This window comes from Leptidea sinapis, chromosome 36 (genome assembly GCF_905404315.1).
Source record: "Leptidea sinapis chromosome 36, ilLepSina1.1, whole genome shotgun sequence".
NCBI classification, from domain to species: Eukaryota; Metazoa; Arthropoda; class Insecta; order Lepidoptera; family Pieridae; genus Leptidea; species Leptidea sinapis.
The window spans coordinates 7,217,034-7,241,232 of record NC_066300.1 but is presented as its reverse complement, the minus strand read 5'-3'; the positions used below and the strand labels follow the sequence as shown (position 1 = coordinate 7,241,232).

Here is a 24,199-nt window from a genome sequence, read left to right as displayed (position 1 = left end):
AGAGGTTACACTTAAAAAACGAAAACAAAACAGCAAATGGTGTTTTCAAAATAGCTATTTTTAATTTAAATACATATTTAAAAACATTATGAAGCCTAACTGTTGTTTCCTAAATATATAATTTGTTTATTTGAACTTTAAATTTTAGAATTATTTTTTTACGATTAAGGTTAAATAGCTCTGTCCGTGTGTTCATTTATTGGCGCCATTGTAACGCCTCGCCTCGTAAATTTTTTTCTCTTTCCATCAATTAAATACTTACTTTACTGGAATTCACACAGTAATCTGTGTGAACTCCAGTAAATATGATAACTAATATAATGATAATTTACTTAATATAAGCCTACATATTAATTTAAATTTACAATTTTCAGTTGGAGAGTCTCTCTCTAAATAATCCTCTCTGTCTAAATTGGCACCAATATAATATTGTATTCATTTTCACATTGGAAATGATAGAATATCATATAGGTATACTAGCTGACCCGACAGACGTTGGTCTGTAGATAATAAAAAAATCAAGAATTATTTTGTAAAAAAAATTCTCTGTTGTTATAATGAAATTGTTTCACAGCGGAACTGTCAAACCGTGCGTCACTAAATTCTCTCATAGAAATTATGTCCATATGAAACAAATATATAAAATAAAACTTGGACCAAACTGCACTCTTTAAAGTAATCCCCATTAAAATCCGTTCATTAGTTTAGGAGTCCATCGCGGACAAACAACGTGTCACATAATTTATATATATATTTATATTAAGACTAGCTGACCCGACAGACGTTGTTCTGTAGTCAATAACAAAATACTGTTTTATAGGAATTTGCCAATAATATTTCAAAAAATCAAGAATTATTACGTTAAAAGCTTCCCTGCTGTTATAATGAAATTGTTTCACAGCGGAACTGTCAAACCGTGCGTCACTAAATTCTCTCATAGAAATTATGTCGATATAAAACAAATATTGAAAATAAAATATAATTATGGGTAACGAAATCGAAATGAAAACTATCCTATCTCTCAAGTTGGACCAAACTGCACTCTTTAAAGTAATCCCCATTAAAATCCGTTCATTACTTTAGGAGTCCATCGCGGACAAACAACGTGTCACATAATTTATATATATTAAGATATAGTTATTCTATTTTCAATGAGACAGGCAAAGTTAATTATTATACGTTTATTTAATGCGCTGCAAACGGCAAGGATATAAAGTACTTGCATATATATAAGAAGCATTTGTCTGTTTAGAATACTAATTTACAACATAATGATTAGCACTGTTATATATATTCTCAGAGCGTAATTATAAGACGTTTGTGATGATTGATTCGAGCTTATAATAGACATGATATTACCTACTTGAAAATAAATCAATTGATAGGTTTGAAACACAAAGAACATTTCTTCTGTTCTTACGTGATATCATATCCTATACAATATGTTATGTTTTTAAAGTGATAACGCTCACTTCTAGGATTAATACACAAGTAAAATTTGAAATGTATCATATCCTATTTTGATTAAAAATATTTGGATTTGAATTTGAATTCTGCTTCTATCTCTTATTCTTGTTACTCTTGAACTGGTCTCTTTTCAATACTTTTCTGTTTTATCATGATCGTGAAAGGTTCATCAAGGTCAACCTTTACCAATCTTTCATCTATGTTATTTTTATGGAAAAGGAGGACAAACGAGCGTACGGGTCACCTGGTGTTAAGTGATCACCGCCGCCCACACCAGAGGAATCACAGAAGCGTTGCCGGCCTTTAAGGAAGGGGTACGCGCTTTTTATTAAGGTAACCATGTCGTATCGTCCTGCACCGCACAAGGAAGCTCATTCCACTGCTTTGTAGAACGTGGAAGAAAGCTCCTTGAAAACCGCACTGTGGAGGACTGCCACATATCCAGATGGTGGGTATGATATTCTAATTTGTGGCGTGTCGTACGAAGGTGGAATTCGGCGGCAGGAATCGGGTTAAACAGCTCTTCGGAACAATACCAATAAATAATATGATATAGCTACAATATTTGAATGCCTTACATTCTTTATGTCTCAAGTGGACCCTACGCTCAAATATATCAAACGTATATCAAACCAAAACTACAGTTATAATGATAATTCCATTAACAGGATTTCTTTAAGCTGATGAAAGTTTCTATTAACGTATTTAAATTTCAGTAATCAACTCAATGTTAGCCTATTTGATTATATATATTGTGCAACTAAGATAAGCCTCTTAGAATTGGAAAGAGCTCAAAGATCACTTCTCAAGGTCATGTACTTCAAACCTTTAAGATTTCCAACTGATTCACTCTATTTGTCTTGTAATCTTTTGACAATTAGGAAACTTTATGTTCTTAACATCATTTCAGCCGTCCACAGGTCACTTCCGCTAGATCACGCCAAATTGATCAGTAGAAGAAATGATAAAGTAGCAGATACCATTACTGTTCGCACTACTTTTGCTGAACGACAGTTTAGCTGTCAATTAGTGTTCTTATATAATAAAATTAATCGTGTCCTAAATATATATCCTAATGTCATACATTACATCTTTGCAGAAAATCTTTAAATAATTGGCTAACTTGTCTTGCTTATGATGAAGTGGAAAATCTTCTGATAAGACTGACATGATAAACACACGCATTGTATACATGTACCCAATCAAAGGTCCAATTCAAACCCACATCCACACACTCACTCACTCACACACACACAGACACACACACACAATTAATTGTAAATTGTAAAATTTGGTTTTTAATCATTTCTGTTTATTTCTATATTGTGTACTAAATAAAATGTATCTGCTAAGGAAGTTGCGAGATATTCCCAATACAAGTGTCCTAAGACAACTTACTGGGAAGTATCAACCACTAAACTGTATATGTAATCTTTGAAATAAACGAAATTTATTTATTTATTTATATATATTCTAGCTGACCCGATATACGTTGTTCTATAGATAAGAAAGAAAATACTGTTTTATAGGAATTCGCCAATAATATTTCAAATCATCAAGATTTATTTCGTAAAAAATGCTCCCTGTTGTTATATTGAAATTTTTTCGCAGTGGAACTGTCAAACCGTGCGTCACTAAATTCTCTCATAGAAAATATTATTATTGTATAAATATTGAAAATAAAAATAATTATGGGTCCCAAATCGAAATAAAAACTAACCCATCTCCCAAGTTGGACTAAATTGCACTTCATGAAGTAATCCCCATTAAATCCGTTCTAATGAACTCCTAAACTAATGTTTAGGAGTCCATCACGGACAAACAACGTGACATGTAATTTATATATATTAAGATATAGGTACATGTTATACTAATATGTACCCGGTTCAATATTCTTTTATTTAAATCTGACAATGACCCAGCGTGTGAATTGAAATACTAAAACAATAGAATTGTTAACTTTAATTCTGTTAGGTATATGCAAAGGAAATAAAGACACATATTCAAATACAATTCAAGTATATTATGAAGTACATGTAATTTTAAGTTAAAATCATAAATTAGAAAAAAAAACATATGAGAAATATAAAATAATTGACAAATAAGTCCATTGAAATATTACAATTTAAGGACCGAATATTGCATTTTTAGAGGACTTTTAAATGAATGAAATTAAAAAAAAAATACAGGGAAAAATTCTCCTCAAAAGATCATCTATAAGATTGGTCTGAGGTAATTTTTTTGTAAAATGTATTTTTAAAGTAACAGAGCAAAACGAAATTTTTTTATGAAATTTTCTCACTTTTTTGCATATAACTTCTTGAATTTTTAATTTAGAGCAAAAAATTACAAAAACATATTTGTAGGCAAAACAATTTGCTACAAATTATCCCTTACGAATTTTTTGTAACACGTATAGTTTCCGAGATATCGGGAAAAAAGTATTTTCACCCCTTTTTCCAAGATGATGGCCGGGGGACAAGGGTGGCGACCCCACAAACTTGGGGTTAACCTACTATTGACCCCCCCACACACATGTCCCAAAAATAAAATTGCGTCCTCTAAAAAATGCAAAGCTCATGTAACATTTCAATGGACTAATAGTAGTTTCAAAACATTTACTGCTATTTACTTTTAATATTACTTACTTCAAATTATCCTGGGGATTTGTATGTTTAAAAAAGATTCTTTTTCATACAAATAAAGATAAAACGGTGTTAAATTATACCAACTGCCTAGTTCGCCACGGACTGATCGTCTAAAACCATTTATAATATAAAGCCGGTAGATTTGTCGATATATTATGTAAGATTAAAAACAATAGACAACGTTTAACAGAGGGGGTGCAAAAAACGGAAAAAAGGAAGTTAGAGATGTAGAGGTATCTTCAGTAAAAGAGCTGATTTTCAGGGGGACATTTGCCATATTCTTCTGTAAAAACGTGCTCAGCAAAAGTCACGCAACATCGGGTTAAGTAAAATAATGAATGTAACCTTTACGCAAAAACCTAATGTAAAAATAAATTTACAATTACACGCGTTTTAATCCTTTAAATCGTATTTTATTTAAATATTAACACGTTAATCAAAGATAATAGAATATTTTAAATATTTCAATGAAGTTTTAACGCACCTTTTTCAAACGGAGAAACTACTATATACATACTATTCGACATGATGGTAAATCATTGACTGAACTGCTATTGATTTGATTTTTGGAACAAAAGCACAAGCAACCAGGTCGAGACTGTTTTGTTAGATAACTCTAATGTTCTCCGTTTTTCACCTTAGATAATTTATTTGTCTAGATAGAGCTTTTTGCTGTTAGGCAACGCATGACAACTAGCCATGTTCATTACTTAAGTGTGAATGAAATACTACGTCTTCCACTTGGGATATCTTACAAGTTAACAGCTATTTTTGCCGACGTGGTGACGACGACAGTTGTCACAGTCTATCTAGACAAGCAATTGTAGCAGTGACCAGTTTTATAATGACTTAAAGCGATCATCAGGTTTCGGTAACAGAATATAATCATCATTAAAATCTGAAATTAGCGTCTTTAAAATTTCATCACGATTATGTATATAATACGATGAATTTTGTTGTTTCTAAATATAAAACAAAAATCTTTCTCTTATTAGATTTTCTCCATTGATACATAAGCAGGAAAGCCTTTTTTAGGCGTGAAAATGATGGATATATTTATCCGAAAGATATAATACTGTCATCTAAGTGGACACATATTTTCACTTGACATCTTATTTCAATTTACCTCAGAACAATATCTTAATATCTCATCGAAATTCTGCTTTCTGCAAATTACAATCTTGTGTAGTGAGTTGTGACTCAGCCGTGGCTCGCGTCGACTGTTGAAGTCGACCGGCCCGGGTCGGTATGATTTTGATGCGATGGTGTTTTAAAACTACCCACTAGTATTATAATTGTTATAAAATATTTGTATTATAATTTTTATTTAATATTTGTATTACATATTAGAAATGTATATAAGCTATACTTACCTAATTAGCCTATTTTAATTACTTTATATTTACTGTACGCTTTAAGATGCAATTTTGTTACCCACTTTTTATAAAATAGCCTGTAAGTTCCATTTAAGTGGAAATTCCTTTATGGAACAACCACAAATAATGTATTTATTTTGTAAACATTAGTATTGTCTTTATCAATTATCTCTAATTTACTTATCTAACACTATCCCAGAAATATCCCTTATTCCAGTCAAAGTACCAACATTGAAATATTTCGTGAATTGCGGTGTACAATCGCAATTATTCAATTCTTCGTCAGACAAAGGTGATTGCTAAGCAACACGCTCTTTGAATTTTTGCCTCTCACAAATTTATCAGTGTTTTCATAAGCGGTGTCCGTTTTGAGCAATATTAATTTTTTGTATTTCATCTGCAGTTTTATGTTTGTCATAATCAGAAGAGCGTGCGGTACACTAGATGGTAGGTTCTTCTTCTTAGTCGTTCCCTTGCTCCTCTATCTTGACTCACATTCAATTGGTTAACGAGCCGTCTCCATCGGATTCGTTCCTTCGACTGGTTGATTGCGGTGCTTATAGGGATCTTCAGATGTTCAGGATCCGACCACCGTTTGGTCCTCTAGGTCTTTTACCTTCTATTTTCCCTGTCACCATCAAACGATCAAGGTTGTCAGCTTCCTTGCGTGCAACATGGCCAAAGTATCGCACAATGCGCTGTACGTACCGGTACGTACGCTGGGTATCCTTTATTTTGAGCTGCTTTAAGATGCAGATGTTTGTGCGTCTAGCCGTCCATGGTATTCGGAGCATAGGATGCCAACACCACATTTCAAGGGCGTTGATGCTCTGTTTAACTGCGGCCTTGAAATTCCGTGTCTCTGCGCTGTATAGAGCGATGGGAAAACTAGTGTGCGAATCAGGAGTATTTTAATTCGATTGCTAATATTTCTGTCTCTCCATACCCTTCTCAGTTGTATCATTGCCGTTCTTATTAAGGCTATTCGTCTACGTATTCTGGCTCGCATTTGCCGGTGGTAGTAGGTTATTGTATGGTGATGGATAGGTAAGGAGTTAAAAATCGGGAAGATACTATAGATACTATAGCACACATTTTTTGTCATTGGTACTTCATTCTGAAATCTTCTAATATAATCTGGCTGTGACAGAGACTTTAAATTGACATTTGCAGTGAATTACATTAGCTGGTCAGTATGTAATGATTATTTTTTCGAAATTACGTGTATTATTTAGAAGTCAAACTCTTGTAAATGGAAAATATAAAGTGCTTCAACTTTTCCTTGATAACCTGATTACACATTTACAGACATAAAAATTTAAACTAATGCATGATGTTCCATAACTAAAACATGAAGTTGGAGAAGATGAATAATATCTTTGATGAACTCACCCAAACACATTTTTTTTTAAATTTTAATGTACCTTAACGTCTTAGATTCCGCTTGATATACCAAAATTTTTAAATACTCACTACTATTACTGAATGACTTTAGTAGTCGATAAATACTATATACTGAGTACTATTAATGATTGTTAAGATGCATTCCGAATATAATATATATATATATATATATATTTTTTTAAGGAACGTATAGACATACGTAACTACATTATTTGTGCGGTAGGTAAAAAAATCAAACGAGTGCTAAAACCGCCGGTGAACTATTTTTAATGTATACTAAGACTTTTAAAAGTTAAATGAAAGCCTAATAAGACAGTTGTCTACGTTTTTTAAATTAAAAGTGTATTTATTATTATCTATATAACATAATCTTTATTTTGAAATAACCCATGTAATCAATTTTTTAAATTATTTAAATTGATTTATGAGGATTTTTTTAGCCTGGTCAGATTAAAATACCTAGTGTATCGAAACAGAACTCTACGACATACAAAACATGTAAAGATAATATAAATAGTACTGAATTAATTTAAGATTAGTACAGCTATTATGAATTATTATGCTTCTGTTAATTGGCACTTGGCTACATTTGTGAATATAATAAAAAATAATATTGTGTACAGTCGGAAGTCTGGGGTCACAATCAGAGCTGTTTCAGTAGTTTTATAGGAGAATTGACGCTTGATATTGAGATGATAATTAACTACTTAAAAATTTATTTTAACAATGACCGCACTTAAAATATTCTACTAAAAAATCATTTTTACAAACCAGTATGTGTCATTCAGTAGAAAATAATAAAATTCAGTATCCAAATAAAACTGGTAGCAGCCAGTTATGTTATGCCCATAACTTTATCTCATAACTCGCAGAGTAATAAAGATATGATGTATTGTCGTCAGAAATTGTTAGTTTTTTCTGCCGTCCTTCCCCAAATTGATTGAGAATTCTTGGAGTGTCAGTTAACTTTGTAAGTAAATTTAATTATTTGAAAATATAATATGAAATAGTAGTCACTCTGGTCAAGTGAACTGTTATTATAAATTTTTGAGTAAGTATTATTCAATGTGTATAAGCAACAGTCATTGATTATTATAAAAAATAGAAAAGATTATATTACACATAGTCTGACTGAATGAAGGTGATGACTTAAATAATGATTCGCATGTTTTAGTAGTCTTACCTATTAAAAAATATGCTACTAACACCTGCCAAGCTAAGCATAAGCATATATCGGTGATTGAATGAGATAAATTAGATCCAAGCATATTCTAGATTTCATAGAGAGTGAAAGATAGAAGGAAACATGAAAGTAAACAAACAGAGTAGTGGATGAAGCGATGATCTTACAGAAATCACAAGGAAAAGATTACTTAAACACCAGACCATTGAACATGGGATAAATAGTAGATACCTATAGTCAGCATGGGGCGACTAAGAATAAGGCCAAGAAGGTAATTTTAAATACCTAATTTCCCACAATTTCAATACATGTTATTCAAAACACAAGCGTGAAAATTAAAACGTATAATATATGCTTAGACATATGCTTATATGATAAGACAATTAAATATCAGTTAATATTGACAACTAAATATCCAAAAATAATTAAAGCACAATTATCGTTTTTTTTAAATATGTTTCCTTTTTATTACATTCATTTTATAACTTATACTTCTACCATCATTTGTTTATTATGTTACATAGAAAAAAAATAACATTGACGACTCTTATCATTAATTATTATTATGATCGATACATTTTATTAATGGCTAGAAATGTAATCGCTTATCAGAAAATACAGTCGCTGCAATTCCGTTCAGCAAATTGTAAAACATATTTGCGATAAAACGTGCTCCTTGACTACTTCGTACTAAGAACGTGTCTAGGCGAAGTCGTTTATCATTTAATAACTTTTCATATTCCAGATAATATTACTATGGAGAAATTCTTGTAGAAGATGTTACTAGACTAGATCTACGTTCATTATTATTTCATGTTTTAATCCGTCGTACTGACATGCCAGTTTAAAATTTACTTAAGATTATCTTGGTAATATGCCTGAAATATTTATTAGTCTTAGAACTTTATGTAGCTTGGATCATAAAGGTAAAGATATTAAAACTATATGCAAGCTTCTGATAGTAGATGGGTGCGGGGCTAACATGATCTAACGCGATCCGCCTAATAAATAAAATATAATGAAAACATTTCGTATAATTTTACAAATAGAGACACGGGTGAGTATAGATAATATAAATCTGATCACAAGATTAGGCTCAGAAAACAATTTCAGCAAGTAGATATAGAAATTGGCAAAAAGGCTTATTAAAGCGTATGTAGCATTATTTCTTTCATAAGAAGTAATGGATAAACTTAAAATGCTTTTTACATCAATTTTATATCATCAAAACAAATTGGAATTAAATATTATAATTTAAATGCAAAAGTAACATCAAAAGAATAAACCAAACGTCGTTGCATTGAAGTTACGAAGGATTTGAAATTCAATGGGTAATTATTGGAAGACGTTATTTATAGATCTCACAGTCATTGCCGTTGCCAGTTGCCTTTATAAAATTAAGGGATAAGGCACAACATTGCTATTTATGGCAAATTTAAAGAACGTTTGTGGTGTCTAGGGCTTAAAATACACAAGTTTATTATTTCTTATTGTTTCACAAGTTTCATATGTACCCATCTTTTGAAAATCATGCACTTAATATTATGTTGCTGAAAAATCCCCGTAGTATATTCGAAATCTAGCGTTTATATACGTATAAATAACAATATCGGAATGTCTTAATTCACTAGTTTAAAACAGACAGAAGATACAAATTATTACAAAAGTACAATAAATACATAAAATTAAAAAATAAAATAAATATACAGGGAAAGCGGAACGAACACAAAATAAAATACACAAAAATTGTAAAACGTATTTTGAAAATTAACTAACACACGGTACGACATCAACATATTGATGGCTATTACCTCGAATATCTTCCTAATGGCGACACCCGCTTGTGTATAGCTCCCCATCATCCTCGTCAGGGTCATGTAGCTGGGATGCTTAAAGACAAATGCTTCTGCCTGAGCACCAGCTGTTATAACTGGGATACGCCATAGACCAGCGTATCTTGCTACTGGAGCTATAACGTATTCACATCCTGGTCCAATGAAGGCATCTGAAATTTAGCTCAAGAATAAATCTTAGGATTATTTAAATTGTGAAGCCATCAAAGTAGTATATTAATCTAAAATAAATGTAATAATTTAACAGTTTCTTGAAATATATGAAAGAAATGAGTATATAACTCATTTAATACTTACCAGCTGATCCATTAACGTAGAACTCAAAGGCAGCCAAAGGACCTTCCACGGAAGAACATCTCGTATCTCTGTAATCAACTAATATCTTCCAGCCAGGCAAAGGGCCATCATTCTTTGTCATTGCAGGCACAGCCATTTCAATAATCGGTAACACTTTCGCCAGTGAAAACACTTGATGTGGATCGGCTGGTAACAAGACCCCAAGTTTGACCGTCTTATAGTTAAACTGGCCGCTTGCTGGTCGAAGGTTAAAATTTGTTCGCTTAACATAATATGGGTTAACCGCCAGATCATGGGGATAGCCTACGGCTCGTGTGTCATCATATATTCTTGGGATATCTAAATCATCTGAATTTGTAGTGGCATTAGGATCCTCTTTGTTCTTATAAAATGAGAAGTATTTAGTTAATTCCGGTGTTTCTGGATTAGTGACTTTTGTGGTTTTATCCTCCCTTTCAGAAGCATCTTTTCCTGCATTTTCATTTCTTATGCCATTAACTAATCGTGCATACCGGAATTTTGTTTGATTCATATCTAAATTATTGCTAAGAAACTGTTTGTTTTTATATGTATAGCTTTTGTTTAATCTACTTACACTAACATCACACACAGTTATCACATTTATAGTGCATATATAGAATACAAGGAATGACAGGAATAATTTAAATTTTAAGTGTTTCAAACTTGGCGACGATTTTTTAATCGTGTATGTTTGAGCATTGTCCACATTTTTGCATTGCACGATTTCATTATTAGAAAGCCGTCTTCTTCTGAAGTTAGCTGGATTTGCACACAATTTCTTCTCACTTCTAAATTTTTCCACTAGATATGACGGGAGAATCGTTTTCACGATCTCCTCTGTCATTTTATGAACAATTTATGTCATTTTTTTGCGTAATTTTTTATCCCGGGACATCTGTTGGAAATGTAAATTTTTAAAACGTAATACAGCACTGGATACAATATGCAATGTTTGATGGTCGTATTATTCGATAGAACCTTCATAAAATTATGATTTCTATTTTATTAAGAACTTCTGATTGAGCACCAAAATTGTAAGTTATTAAATTCTTAAAGTGATTCTTACTTATTTTATAATGACAGAACAATTCTTGCCTACTAATCGAATATAAGTTTTTATCTTCTGTGATTATTTTAAGATTGGTCCTTAACGTAAAGCGTAAGCGAAACTCGATATTCCCATATTTTAAAGTCCATCAACTAAGTTACATTTTAGTGCACCCTAATAGGTATAATAAACTACATGCGTAAGCCAAGCCATCACGCAGTATATTGTGTATATGTGGTACACACAATATATAATATACACCCACACACACACACAAATGAAAAGTGAAAGGTGCACGAGAAATGATGCGCACCAAAAACGTTACTATCCCATTTGATGAGTAGGTTTTACTCTCCATATTTTTCTCATACCGGGTTTGTTTGTCTAAACGCTAGAATAAGTTAGTCTATAGTTTCCAATGTTATTTACTATAACACCCTCCATTTTATGTATACCTAACAATATTACGCTAATATAAATAGTGTGACGAGTCAAGTGAAGTGAGCAGCGGGTGTTTGAGAGGTGGCGCTAGTGTAGCGGTGTGAAGTATGAGGCGAGCTGTGGAGGGGTGAGGAGAGGAGATCCGAGGGGGTGAGTAGAGGGGTTGCGAGGGTATATAATGTCTTGCTCGGGATTCAATTGATTATTCTGCAGTGTTGATAAATAATTACGAGAGTTAAAGTTAAAAGTTATAATTATAAAATCTGTAATATAGTGTGTTATGATGTATCACTGTTTTTATTTACCCTGACTGCTTTACAAAATAGTTTATATACGCATTTGATAGATCTCGACTAGAGTTGAAAATAAATTCATACAGGAGCAATGTAACTTCTCCAAGTCAAAAGACATAATATTAAACAAAATTTGCGTGCTTCTATCTCCATCCATTGTTTCGATTTCCTTGATTATTTTTTTTGCTACAAGAAGGGGCACACGGACAATAGGCTCACCAAATGGGTGATGCCAATCGCCCATGGACATCAGCAACACCACGGGTCAAGACATGCGTTGCCAGCCTTTATGTTGGAAGTATGCTCAAAGTGATTTATGAAAATAAGGAACGTGCCGACCAAGACGTTCAAGTGATGGTAATTGATAAGATTCTTGAAAAACCCAATAATTCTAAGCAGCACTACAACTGCGCTCGTCACCTTGAGACATAAGATGTTAAGTCTCATTTGCCCAGTAATTTCACTAGCTATGGCACTCTTCAGACCGAAACACAGTAATGTTTACACATTACTGCCTCAAGGCAGAAATAGGCCCTGTTGTGGTACCCATAAACTAGCCGGCATCCTGTGCATAGAAGCCTCCCACTGGTAAATTATATGTTGATATAATAATACTTATACTTTGGATGATGTAGTTGTTGTGACATTTCTGGATTGCCTACCACTATACAATTTAACATCTAATTCACGTCAAAGTACGAGCGAACTATGAACATCTACAAAAAAAGGATGCAAAAACCACAACGAAACTCCGAAAGTATAAACTTATCTATATTTAGAATTCAAACGAGCCACATACGTACTAAACACGTGATTTTATCAAAAAACCTGTCCAGTTAAAACCGGTTTTGATGTGCTGTTGTAATTAAACCAAATAATTATATTAAAAGGCTAGCAACTGCTAGAACAATTTAAGTGAAGAATAAAAATAGCACAAATCCGAATAAGTAGTTATTATTGTTAATCGTGGACTTCAAATAGGAAAATATTTTAAATAATATTGACAAGAATAACACGTTTCAAATGCTAATATAGAACTATGTTGACTTGTTAAGAATACGTTTACTAACAAAATACTGGATTGGAAGTCGGGAAAATATATAAGATTTACCGCTCAGCTGAGAGTATATATATGAGTGAATAGCTTTTCTTATATTAAAGTTTTTATATAACGTGGAATAAAAATATTAAGGAATTCTGTTTTGTAACTTTAAAGAAGTATAACTTTTGCGTACGTAGGATACATAAGTACACAATTTTTTTTTTTCAATAGATCAAAATATTTTCTTCTATAAAATACAGTACAAGTCTATCAAACTTCAATTTTAGTTATTACAGACATAGTATGTTTTCTGCTTGCCAGCGTCCATGCAGACGATGTCGTGGGCAGCAGCTAGTGAACAGTAATGTAATAGTCAACAATGGTATTACAGAAATTCAAACATACAAACAGACAATGTTATCAGAAACACTGAAAATTGATAGCATTTTCAATGGAAGTTTTTAAGGATTCGATTAACATGATAAATACACTTAATTCGGATTTGAGATAATAATAACTCTACAAGTAAATTAATAAGGAACCATTTATTTAAATATTTGATTCTGTCGTTAACAAAGGGAAATACTACACTTAAAGAGAATCCAATGAAAAACGAATGAATTTCTACATTGAGTACATAAATTGCTACATTTCATCTTTGAATATCATCTAAATGCTATATTTTAAATGTATAAGCTATTAACTTTATGCTATAGTCTTATGCTTTCTTTAAAAAAAAAATATTCACTAAATTATGTTTCCGTTGTATGCTAATCAAAAATGGCCGCCGCCAGCAAAAGCCAAATAAATAGTAATATTTTTTGTCTTGAAAAGCGTTGCATTTTGTTTTATGGCACTTAAAACCAAGAGCAATTAATAATACACCGGTAAAAAATTCTCCCTAGTAATTTTGTATAGGGATACGTGGATATTGGCAGTTTTTTGACGGCTGTCTTGCCTAGTCCACGGGGACACGGTAGCCTAGGATCATGTCGGTCTACGCCTGTTTTCCTCGGTCTACGCCTGTTTTCTTCGGTCTACGCCTGTTTTCAGGAACTTAAGTCGTACTTTTGACCTTGTAAATTATAATTTGCTTTGGGAGAAACTGGACGCCTCTAATGTGCCTAAAAAAACGGTGAATCTGTTGAGGTATTGGTACGGAAACCAAACTAACAGTGTAAGATAGGGCGACGTGACATCTAGTGGGTACATGCTAGAATGCGGTGTTCGTCAGGGTGGATTGACCTCTCCGGACCTCTTTAGCCTGTACGTGAACGACCTGATTGCGGAGCTGAGAAGCACCAAGGTCGGTTCTCACATAGGGTCCACATGCATGAATAATTTCAGCTATACAGATGACATGATGCTTCTCAGCCCCTCAATCAGGGGGCTTCGTAAGCTTTTAGCAACATGTGAGTGTTACGCCACAGAACATGGCCTTAAGTATAATGTTAAGAAAACAGTCACGATGGTGTTCCGTTCGGGCAGAGGTCCGCAGTATTTCTCGACGGAGATGTACTTGAAAGGGTTAATCGGTTCAGATACCTCGGACATATACTAACGGAGGATCTCGTTGACGATGAAGATATAGAGAGGGAACGTAGTGCTCTGGCTGTTAGATGCAACATGCTCGCACGTCGCTTCGCAAAGTGCAGTGACGAAGTAAAGGTATCACCTTTGTCAATTTTAACCAGGCGTGCTGTCAACAACATCAGGGTGCAATACAATGACGCGTACCGTATCCTGATGAAGTTGCCACGGTACTGCAGCGCGTTGGACATATTCGCTAAGGCCGGAGTACCAGACTTCTTCGCGATCATAAGATCATGAACAGCATCTTTTTGGAGTCGTCTCCGTACTTCTAGTAACGAGATTTTCAGTACATTGGCGGAGGATTTGAACTGTTCCATTTTCAAGCACTGGCACTCAGTGCACCGGAAGGCGAACAAAAAATAGCCCTGATACGACAGGTACCAAACAGTTACGAACAATTTGCATTAAGAGTGACGACAAAATGTTAATTATGATAAGCTTATTACCATTTTTAATTATTAATTTTAATTTTTATTCAATTTTTAAGTTACATACATTGTATTGGGTATATACCTTTAAATAAATACTATTATTATTATAGAAACGCTTGCCGTGTATGCTTGTGCACTGGAGCGTATTGGAGGTTAAAAAGTTGTTTAACGTTTCCCAGTCATAACCTTAACTTTGGTATTATAAAAAATATTATAACATCTTATTATACAACTTTCATGCACACACTACAAAAGTAATTAAAAAGGTCCAGTCCTCATAATATTTACGTTATATGAGCGCGGAGATAATTGAAATCCTGAACGTCGTGTAAACAAGCATTTGTATTATTTACAGAGGTGGCCGATGGTTGAATTAAAAACCGACGTTAAAATTCGCCAGCCAAGCAATTTCATTTATTTGCCTTATATTTTCAGAATGAATATTAAAGTGAATTATTTTTAGGGTGTTAGGGTACGGAGTGGGAACTTAACCACCTGGGACCCCAATTATTAAGAATCCATTCTTCATCCTTCCAGCTGTCTATCGGTGCTTTATCTCATAATAGTTGGTATTATTTTATTTTATTATATTCTACTATATATCTAGCATTGTGTTTCACTTTTGCTGCCACGACAGCAAAATATAAATCCAAGATGGTCGATCCCATAATGACTACTAGCGAATTATAGACAAATTATGAAAGAGTAAGTAATGTTATATATTTAAAGAAGATACGGAATTCTTCATATCAACTCTTCCTTTTTTTCTTTTTAACTGCTTTATTATAGACTCCATGTCTATTATTTAAAAAAAATATTCAGAAAGTGTATGATGTATGTATGTGTATGACCACTGATCACAGAACAGTTTAACTCTAAACCTAAACCTGTTCTGTGTCACTTACCTACTCGATTTTGGTTAAATAGCAAAAGCATTTCAAATATATTATATGAGATCGGACAAATGCTATTTATAAAACTTAGATAATTTACACGTCCAGATAGAGTCTCTTGTTGTTATACAGCCGATAAAAGCAGGCCAAGAATAATACTTAACTTTGCGTGAGAAGCTACGCCTTGTGTTTTCGTGCGTGAATTGCTCAAAATAGAGCTTTAAACTATTTTTTCCTATTATCGTGCGCAAAGTTCTATTTTGCTCATGCATTTTGCGTTTGCAAAGTACCACTTTCCCACATGTTGACAAGATCGTGAGAGAATGTAGCTGAGTGTGCGGGAATGTTTAAAAATAATTATAGTGGTCCACAAGGCAACTAAATAGAAAAAATAGTAAACGATACAAGTGCGCAAAGTAGTACATTCCCGCACGAGCGAAGCGAGCGCAGGATGACCTACGTGCACACGAGTAATGCACTACAATTTTGGACCTTTTCACAGTTGTCAGAATCTATATGGACCTATAAATGATCTAAGTTATAATATTGAGTTTTTATTCAATTTGAAAATATATATTTATAATATAATAATATATTATTTTGAAGTGTATATTTTATGCGACGTTTATCTATAGTTTTTGATAAAGATTGAAAGGGGCTAATAGAGATAAGTCGTAAGACGCGGTGGGTCGATGACATACGGCGAATGAGAAAGGAACTGATGAAAACATGTCAGAAGGCTTTTATCCGAAAGCGAGCCTTATTTTGTATAGTATTGAATCAGCAAGAATGAACTACACTAACGTAGTTATTAGCAGTTAATCATTAAATTAATCATTCAAGCTTATTGATACATACACTTATAATGTGTATATTGTGATCTAATAATTATCACGTAATTTATAACGGCAAGAACTCAGACAAAAGACCATTCACAGCGAAAATTTTATTCAGTAATACAATGTTATTTCACGCGAAAATACCGAAAGGTCATATCACGAAAACTTTGATATTACGAAAGTCATTTGTCGACAGAACTTGTTTCTTACGTAACAAACTTTTCGTTTGAGATGGCAACCCGAACGCCAATAAACAAGTGTAAATTAGATTTTTCTATTTGACTTGTGTTTCTGTATTTTTGTCCGTATATAGAAATTAGATTGTTATTTATATCAAGGCGTCCTTGATAAATATCTCGAAGCGTAAACAGACTATAATAATTTTTATGAAATAACAGTCAAGAGCGAAATCAAACTTATGCATTAAGGGCTCCGGGCAATAATAAATATTTTTAAACTTTAACTTAAAATTGTTTATATAAATGGAATATTTTATTGACATGCTTAAACTTTAGGACTTCTGTTAGACAGAAATTGTTGGCTTATAAATATAAACCACTGAAATATTTCAGTCCCCCTGAAAAAGTGATCCTGCAAACATCGGCTCAATTAATAATAGGTTTAATGTATATTATACATACATTTACGCAAAAAGCCTGTTACTGTTAATTAATATATAGCAAGAATTATACGCAATGTATGCCTTTAAAAACTATTTTACATAAATAAATATGTGTTTATTAGAGTAAAAACTAGGAACCATTTAAGTTGTATTTTTACCCTTTTGGATTGAACTATTTATTAAGATCTCTCTATACTGGCATAAGGTACAATATTTTAAACATTTAGTACATCAAAATAAAATCCTACAAATACAATTGTTATCTTATATTGAATCTGTTACCGCATCCAAATTTAATGAATTTGACAAGAGCAAGGCAAGAAGCGAAAGCAAAAGAGAATGTGTAGAGAATTGAATGAAACATGCCTAATTGAGACTATTTGTTCGACATTGTTCCTTGTATGTGAGCAAGCCTCATGTGCTTATGAGTACGCTAGTGTAAAATGAAACTTTAATTAAGTGTTCCATTATTGCATTGGTGTAGTAATTTTATCTATGGTACAAATAATTATATTCTTTATATATACATATGTTAGTATCTTTGTATAAGATACTTTGAACATAATTTTAACCAACTTTTAAATGTTAAAATGGATTGAAACTTTGCACACTTATCAAGGACCAACGACAATATAATAATAAAATCTGTTTCACTTATATGTGTTATATATGTCTTTTTATATGTAATATTACATATATATATGTATGTCTGTTTATATGTAATAGAATCTGAGTGATTTTCAACCCTTACATTTAATTACTACTTATTTGCGCTCCTTTTAGTACCTATAGTAATTGTATACGTGAATGTTAATATTTATGAGAGGACTTGATTTTCCTTATTCAATTGCCGTATAAGGCAACTGAAAAAAAACCGACAAAGAATACAAGTACTTAAAAAACGAAATATATTCGTCTCAGGCAGTAATTAACACCAATTTTAAAATGTTGTAGAGAATTTTATTTTAATGTATTGGTGGGAAGTACGCTATTTAAAAGTATATAAGTGCTGACCCGGAAAACGTTGTTCTGCCACATAAATTAAGTACCCCGCGCCCGCTCATTATATTGCAAATAAAAAGGTTTTTCTCAGTAAAAAATATGGGTACCGGATAAATAACAACCATATAATTTACTGAAGCCTTCTCCAAAGCACGCTGCATCTTATGGTGTTCACGGTTCAGTAGGTATCGCAGTATAACCGAAGGAAAACACCGATCTCCCATTTATTAGTACAGATGCGTGTATGAAATTTATATCATTATTTTATTGTCAAAAAATTGTGTTTGAAGGGACAGCTAGTGAAATTATAAGACTATTGATACTTTATAATCATAACAGTCATTTATTTTTCAAAATTGATTATTTCAGATTTTTTTTTCGTGGATTTAATTACCCTTACGCTTACACTTACGCTCACCTACGCTTAACACCACCACCGCATCGAAAGAGGTCTGTGACAGTAGTCACAAGCGTACTGTGTGCAAAAACCTCAGCAAAAAAAATTATTAAACAAAATATTTAGGACAATCCGAAGAACCTAGTCTGGCCATAAATACTGAGACAAAGAAAAGAAATTTTCTATTGCAAATGATACTTATTATTTTTACGGTGTCTTAGTTTAATGCATAAATATAAAACAAATTAAAATAAACTTATTCGATGTGGTCTCAATTGGCTGCAATACAGTCCTTTAAGCGTTGAGGCCAGTTATCAATAGAAGCACGCACTCTTTCCATGGGAAAATTCTTCACTGTCAATCGTACGGATTGTTTTAGGGACTCCAAATTGTCATGACGTTTAGAGCAAGCCATACTCTCTAAAACTGGCCATAAATCAAAATCCAGAGGATTAAGATCTAGACAAGACAACGGCCAGTCTTCAGCTCTAATGAAGTCCGAGACGTTCGTTTCAAACCAAGACTGCATTGACCGAGCTTTATGACACGGCGCCGAGACTTGCTGAACGGACAATTCTTGGTTATTGAACATCGTTTTGTTAAGGGGCTTCATAATCTTTGTATCCTTCTTTATACACTTGTGCCGATGTGTTGATACCTTTTTCACAAAAGTATGGGTCAGTCACTCCTTCAAAGTCTTCTGTCCTCCTAGTATCCACCAAACCATCACTGAAGTCGGATAGTGCCCACGGTGCACTCTGACGACTAATTGGGTAGCTTCTTTAGAGCTTTAAGCATAAATACGGTCATTTGGTTTGTTAAAATGTTGCTCAATTGTACAAAATTTCTCATCCGTAAACAAAATTTTTCTGTGACCTCCCTTTCCATACCGCTTCACTAGTTGTTTCGATTTTACCACCCATTTCTTTTTTTTGAATTATCAGTTAAGAAATAACCAGTACGTCCCTTACAGGCTGCAAGTCTTTAGTTATCTTTAAAAATACGGGACATGGTTCTATCTTCATCTCCCGAGATAAAATCTTTTGCTTTCGGACAGGATTTCTTCGAATTATTTCCCTTACTGCTTTGACCACTCTTTTTGTACGAAAATTACCTGGCCAGAAAGATCTTTTTCTGTCACAAACAGAGGAATTCTCATTGTACTTATTAATAGCCCGGAACACAAACATTTTGCTAATACCAAGCGTATGGAGAGTTTTAAAAATTGCATTTGGCTCCATACCTACTTTATGTAATGCAATCACACCGATTCGGTTCTCTTTATCACCCCACTCCATTTTAATATCGCAAAATACTATTCAAAGTATGCCCAAAAAAAAGAAAACTCAATGAACAATCATATAAAAACGACAGATTCTGAATTCAAATGTAATGTTTTGTTTATTTTTAATTGTAACAGTATTTATGGCCAGACCAATTATAGACGGTTAATAAATTTATATTTCGCTTACTGCACTGTAAGTACAAGCTGCCAAAGATAATTTTCCTTACTCACGCTTATCGGTAGGAGGGATAGTAACGGCTCTAATTAATAGTGCCACACACCCTTTTGAAAGAGGAAACATCTAGATAAGTTTGGACTATACAGCTATCGGGAAACAGCTATCTTCGCATGGGTATTGTAATACGATAGCCTTGAGAACTATCACAAGACGATCTTATCTAGCAATGCTAACACACTATTCCATCCGATCTCTGCAGTTCTACAAAATACCGTATTCACAAGCTAATCCATTGATGTATTTAGTGTTCTTAATAAACAGAACTTTATGTTTTTTTTATAAAAAAAATCAGTTTGAAGAGCGCCATAGCTGGTGACAATAAGGAACCACACAAGCAGGACGTTCAGCTGATGGTAATTGATACGCCCTGCCCTTAACAATGTAGTGCCACTCAAGATTATTAAAAAACCCAAAAATTCTTAGCGGCACTACAATTGCGCTCGTTACCTTGAGACATAAGATGAAGTCGCATTTGCCCAGTAATTTCAAAAGCTACGGCGCCTTTCAGACTATAAAACACAATAATGCTCACACATTACTGCTTCACGGCAGAAATAGGCGCCGTTGTTACCCTAAATCTAGCCGGCATCCTGTGCAAACGAGCCTCCAACTGGTAAACTTAACGTCTTATGTCTCTAAATAACGAGCATTATTGCGATGCGGCTCAGAGTGTGGGTTTTTTAAGAATCTTCTTAAGTCTTACTGGTCTTGTGACATTTTTTTAAAACCACATCAAGGTGACCCGTACCAACGGTCACGTTCGCGATGGTGATGTCGTCATCCTGTTAAGGTGTTTCACGTATAACACGTAGTCGCAAGCCTCCTTCACAAAGGTGGTGGATGGAAGCCTTGTCGAAGAAGCCTTGTCATGAAAGCTTTTAAATTTTAAGCGATGGTGGGTCTAGCTCAGGATCGCAGTAAAGTTCAACCGGTAGCCATGCATATGAATATATTCTGTACCATCTGCAAATGGTGCTAGTGATGGAGTTTAAATAAAACCACGATTTTTTAAGAAAATAAGGGACGAGACGAGCAGAACGTTCAGCTAATGGTAATTGATACGGCCTACCCATTACAATGCTGTGACGCTCAGGATTCTTGAAAAACCCAAAAACTGAGTGGCACTACAATTGCGCTCGTCACCTTGAGACATAAGATGTTAAGTCTCATTTACCCATTAATTTCACTAGCTAAGGTGCCCTTCAGAAATAGGCGCCGTTGTGGTACCTATAATCTAGCCAGTATACAAGGGAGCCTCCCACTGGTAATGCGTTTGACATGATCGGACGTAACCGGAAAATCGGAATATAGGATAACAGTGTAATTTTCCTTGTTTTCCAGTATATTATGTACTTTAAAAAACACTACATTCAGTTTTTTTTTTGTTAATCTAGATTGACACAGCCCTTTTAAATTTAATAAAAATAATCTTTGCCTCCTCTCTCACGAGAAAAACGTATCATTTCATATTCTCCGTTATAAGGTTTATCTATGCAGTGAAAAAGTGCGGATGGCGTACAATTTATATGTGCCTACGTCAGCGTCTACGAAGCTAGACTATAAATGAGGGTAAATTTTATTTCGGCGTATTATTTCACTTACAGAATACAGCTCAGCTTTCCCTAGATTTAAGAGCCCGAATCTTCATCTAAGCATGGCCTTTGAGCCTTATAAGTTTAGCTTTGATTCTTATAATTTTATAGAGGTAAGGTAAAATAATAGATAATTTGAAGTGAAATAATAAAATGAATTACTTGTTTACGTATCGAATCAAGTAAAGTTTAACTAGATCGTGCTGATTTCACTGCACAGTTTGATATATTTGAAAGTAAACCTGAACTCAGTATAAAATCGTTACACCACTTCTTCTTTTTATATAAAAATAAGGAGGAGAGAGAGGAGAAGGACGTTTAGTTCATGGTAATTTATACGCCCTGCCCATTACAATGTAGTGAGACTCAGAATTCTTGAAAAACACATAAATTCTGAGCGGCAATACAATTGCGCGGCGAAACAATAATGAGTAAACATTACTATGTTTGGTCTGAGGGCGCCGTAGCTAGTGAAATTACTGGACAAATGAGACCCAACATCTTATGTCTCAAGGTGACGAGAGCAATTCTAGTGCCACTCAGAATTATTGAGATTTTTCAAGAATCCTGAGCGGCACTGCATTGTAATGGACAGAGCGTATCAATTACCATCAGCTGAACGTCCTGCTCGTCTAGTCCCCCCTATTTTTATAAAAAAATCTCGCAAAAACAATTGTATATTGTGACGTCATATTTTATTATAAATATCTCTGTTAATCAGAATTATTTGAAATCTTATAACTTTTTTGTTGTTTGATTGATTGAATCTGATTTTATATCATTTTATTCGTTAGTTAATCTAGATTCAAAAATAAATTTAAAAATTCAATTGCGCTCAGTTTAAAGCAGTTTTCACTTTTACTACGCTCTGAGTAGTAGTAAAAGTGAAATCAAAAACTCATTTGCAAAAAAAGGGCGTTTTTAATTTTTTTCATCCCTTTAGAAAATAAATTTTCAAAAGAGGTTTTAATCGTTTGAGAATATTACTGGCACATTTATGAAGTTTTGTGGTACATAAAAAAGTTTATTCCAAATTCAAATTTGAGACATAGTCGGACCCTAACAAAAATTACAGTCATATGCGGCAGGAATCGTCCATGGTTCGTATTAACGTAAGTAAAGTATTTTTAAGTCTTAATACCATTATTTAGCGGTCTCTAAAATGGTTGATAGAATAACAGCGAGCAAAATTATAGTGCTACTTGAGAAAAAGTGAGAGGCTATGTGAGTCGTTCGATTGTCCAGAGGACTTGGCAACGATATCAAAAGACCGGTTCCCTCAGTAGGTGACCTGGGTCTGGAAGAAAACCGTGCACAGAAGCTCGAGATGACCGATTCCTGGTGAACCAAATATTGAGAAATCGCAAATCTTCTTACACAGAGTTCTAGACTTCGTTTCGCTCGAAATGTGCGACGTGGACTCAAGAAAACCGGGGTACAGTATTATTCTCGGATTAGGCCACAATATCATATGGTAAGGAGAGTCAGCGAGCACTGCGAAGATAAGAGGAACATTTCGCAGAAGTTTGCATTGAAGAAATAACCCCTTACGATGGAGGCTCAGTTATGTTTTGGGCAACGATAAATGTATTGGACCGTACAGAGTTATTCTTCAATTTTATTTTTTTTATGTTAAAAAAACTTAGTTTTGAGCTTGTGTTTTATTTAATGAAGAGATACGCAACTAGCTGTTTACGGCGGTTCCCAATATAGCCTTATTGTTCCCAAGATAAATTACTACCTTCTACTGTCAGTAATTGGCTGTCAATATACCTACCCGATAAGTCATTCTTATCGCCTTATATTGGGACGCGTAAATTGAAATTTCCGTAAAAACTTCTATCGCTGGTAAGTACGTACGTACTATACGTCGTCCCATAGACAGACAGCGAATACGGTTAAGGTGAGTTAGCGTCGATAAGTTTATTGGGACAGAAAAGTCAACAATTGTTAGGATTTCTATGTCAAGTAAGAGATAGACTGAATATTAGGAACGGCCGTTAGACTCTGGGATCATTTTTCATTAATTCTTTCGAAATGTAATGAAGAAATTGACAGAAACTACTTTTTGCTTTATTTAACATATTATGATGATACAAGCTACTTAGAATCATGAAATAATCTAAAGATGCCAGTGAAACAGGTTAGTTACTAGGTTGTGCCTGGTTTTTTGCAAAAGAGTGTATTTATTGCATAATTTCATTTATTTCAGAATTCACGTGAGATCGGTGCTG

At 33.7% G+C, this 24,199-nt stretch overlaps 1 protein-coding gene across 5 annotated transcripts in view; it reads right to left on the bottom strand.

Moving 5' to 3' along the window:
• LOC126975437 (atrial natriuretic peptide receptor 1) overlaps nucleotides 1-24,199 on the bottom strand; it is a 174,337-nt gene that overhangs the window by 62,753 nt on the left and 87,385 nt on the right. For 3 of the 5 annotated variants that reach the window (XM_050823319.1, XM_050823320.1, XM_050823318.1), the window contains exons 2-3: nucleotides 10,229-11,144; nucleotides 9,890-10,083 (exon numbers count right to left, since the gene is read on the bottom strand). The exons of the other annotated variants lie outside the window; for them this stretch is intronic. In XM_050823319.1, coding sequence (XP_050679276.1) covers nucleotides 9,890-10,083; nucleotides 10,229-11,093 — 1,059 coding nt within the window. In that variant the 5' untranslated portion in view covers nucleotides 11,094-11,144. The remainder of the gene's footprint in view (nucleotides 1-9,889; nucleotides 10,084-10,228; nucleotides 11,145-24,199) is intronic. 5 annotated transcript variants of the gene reach the window in all.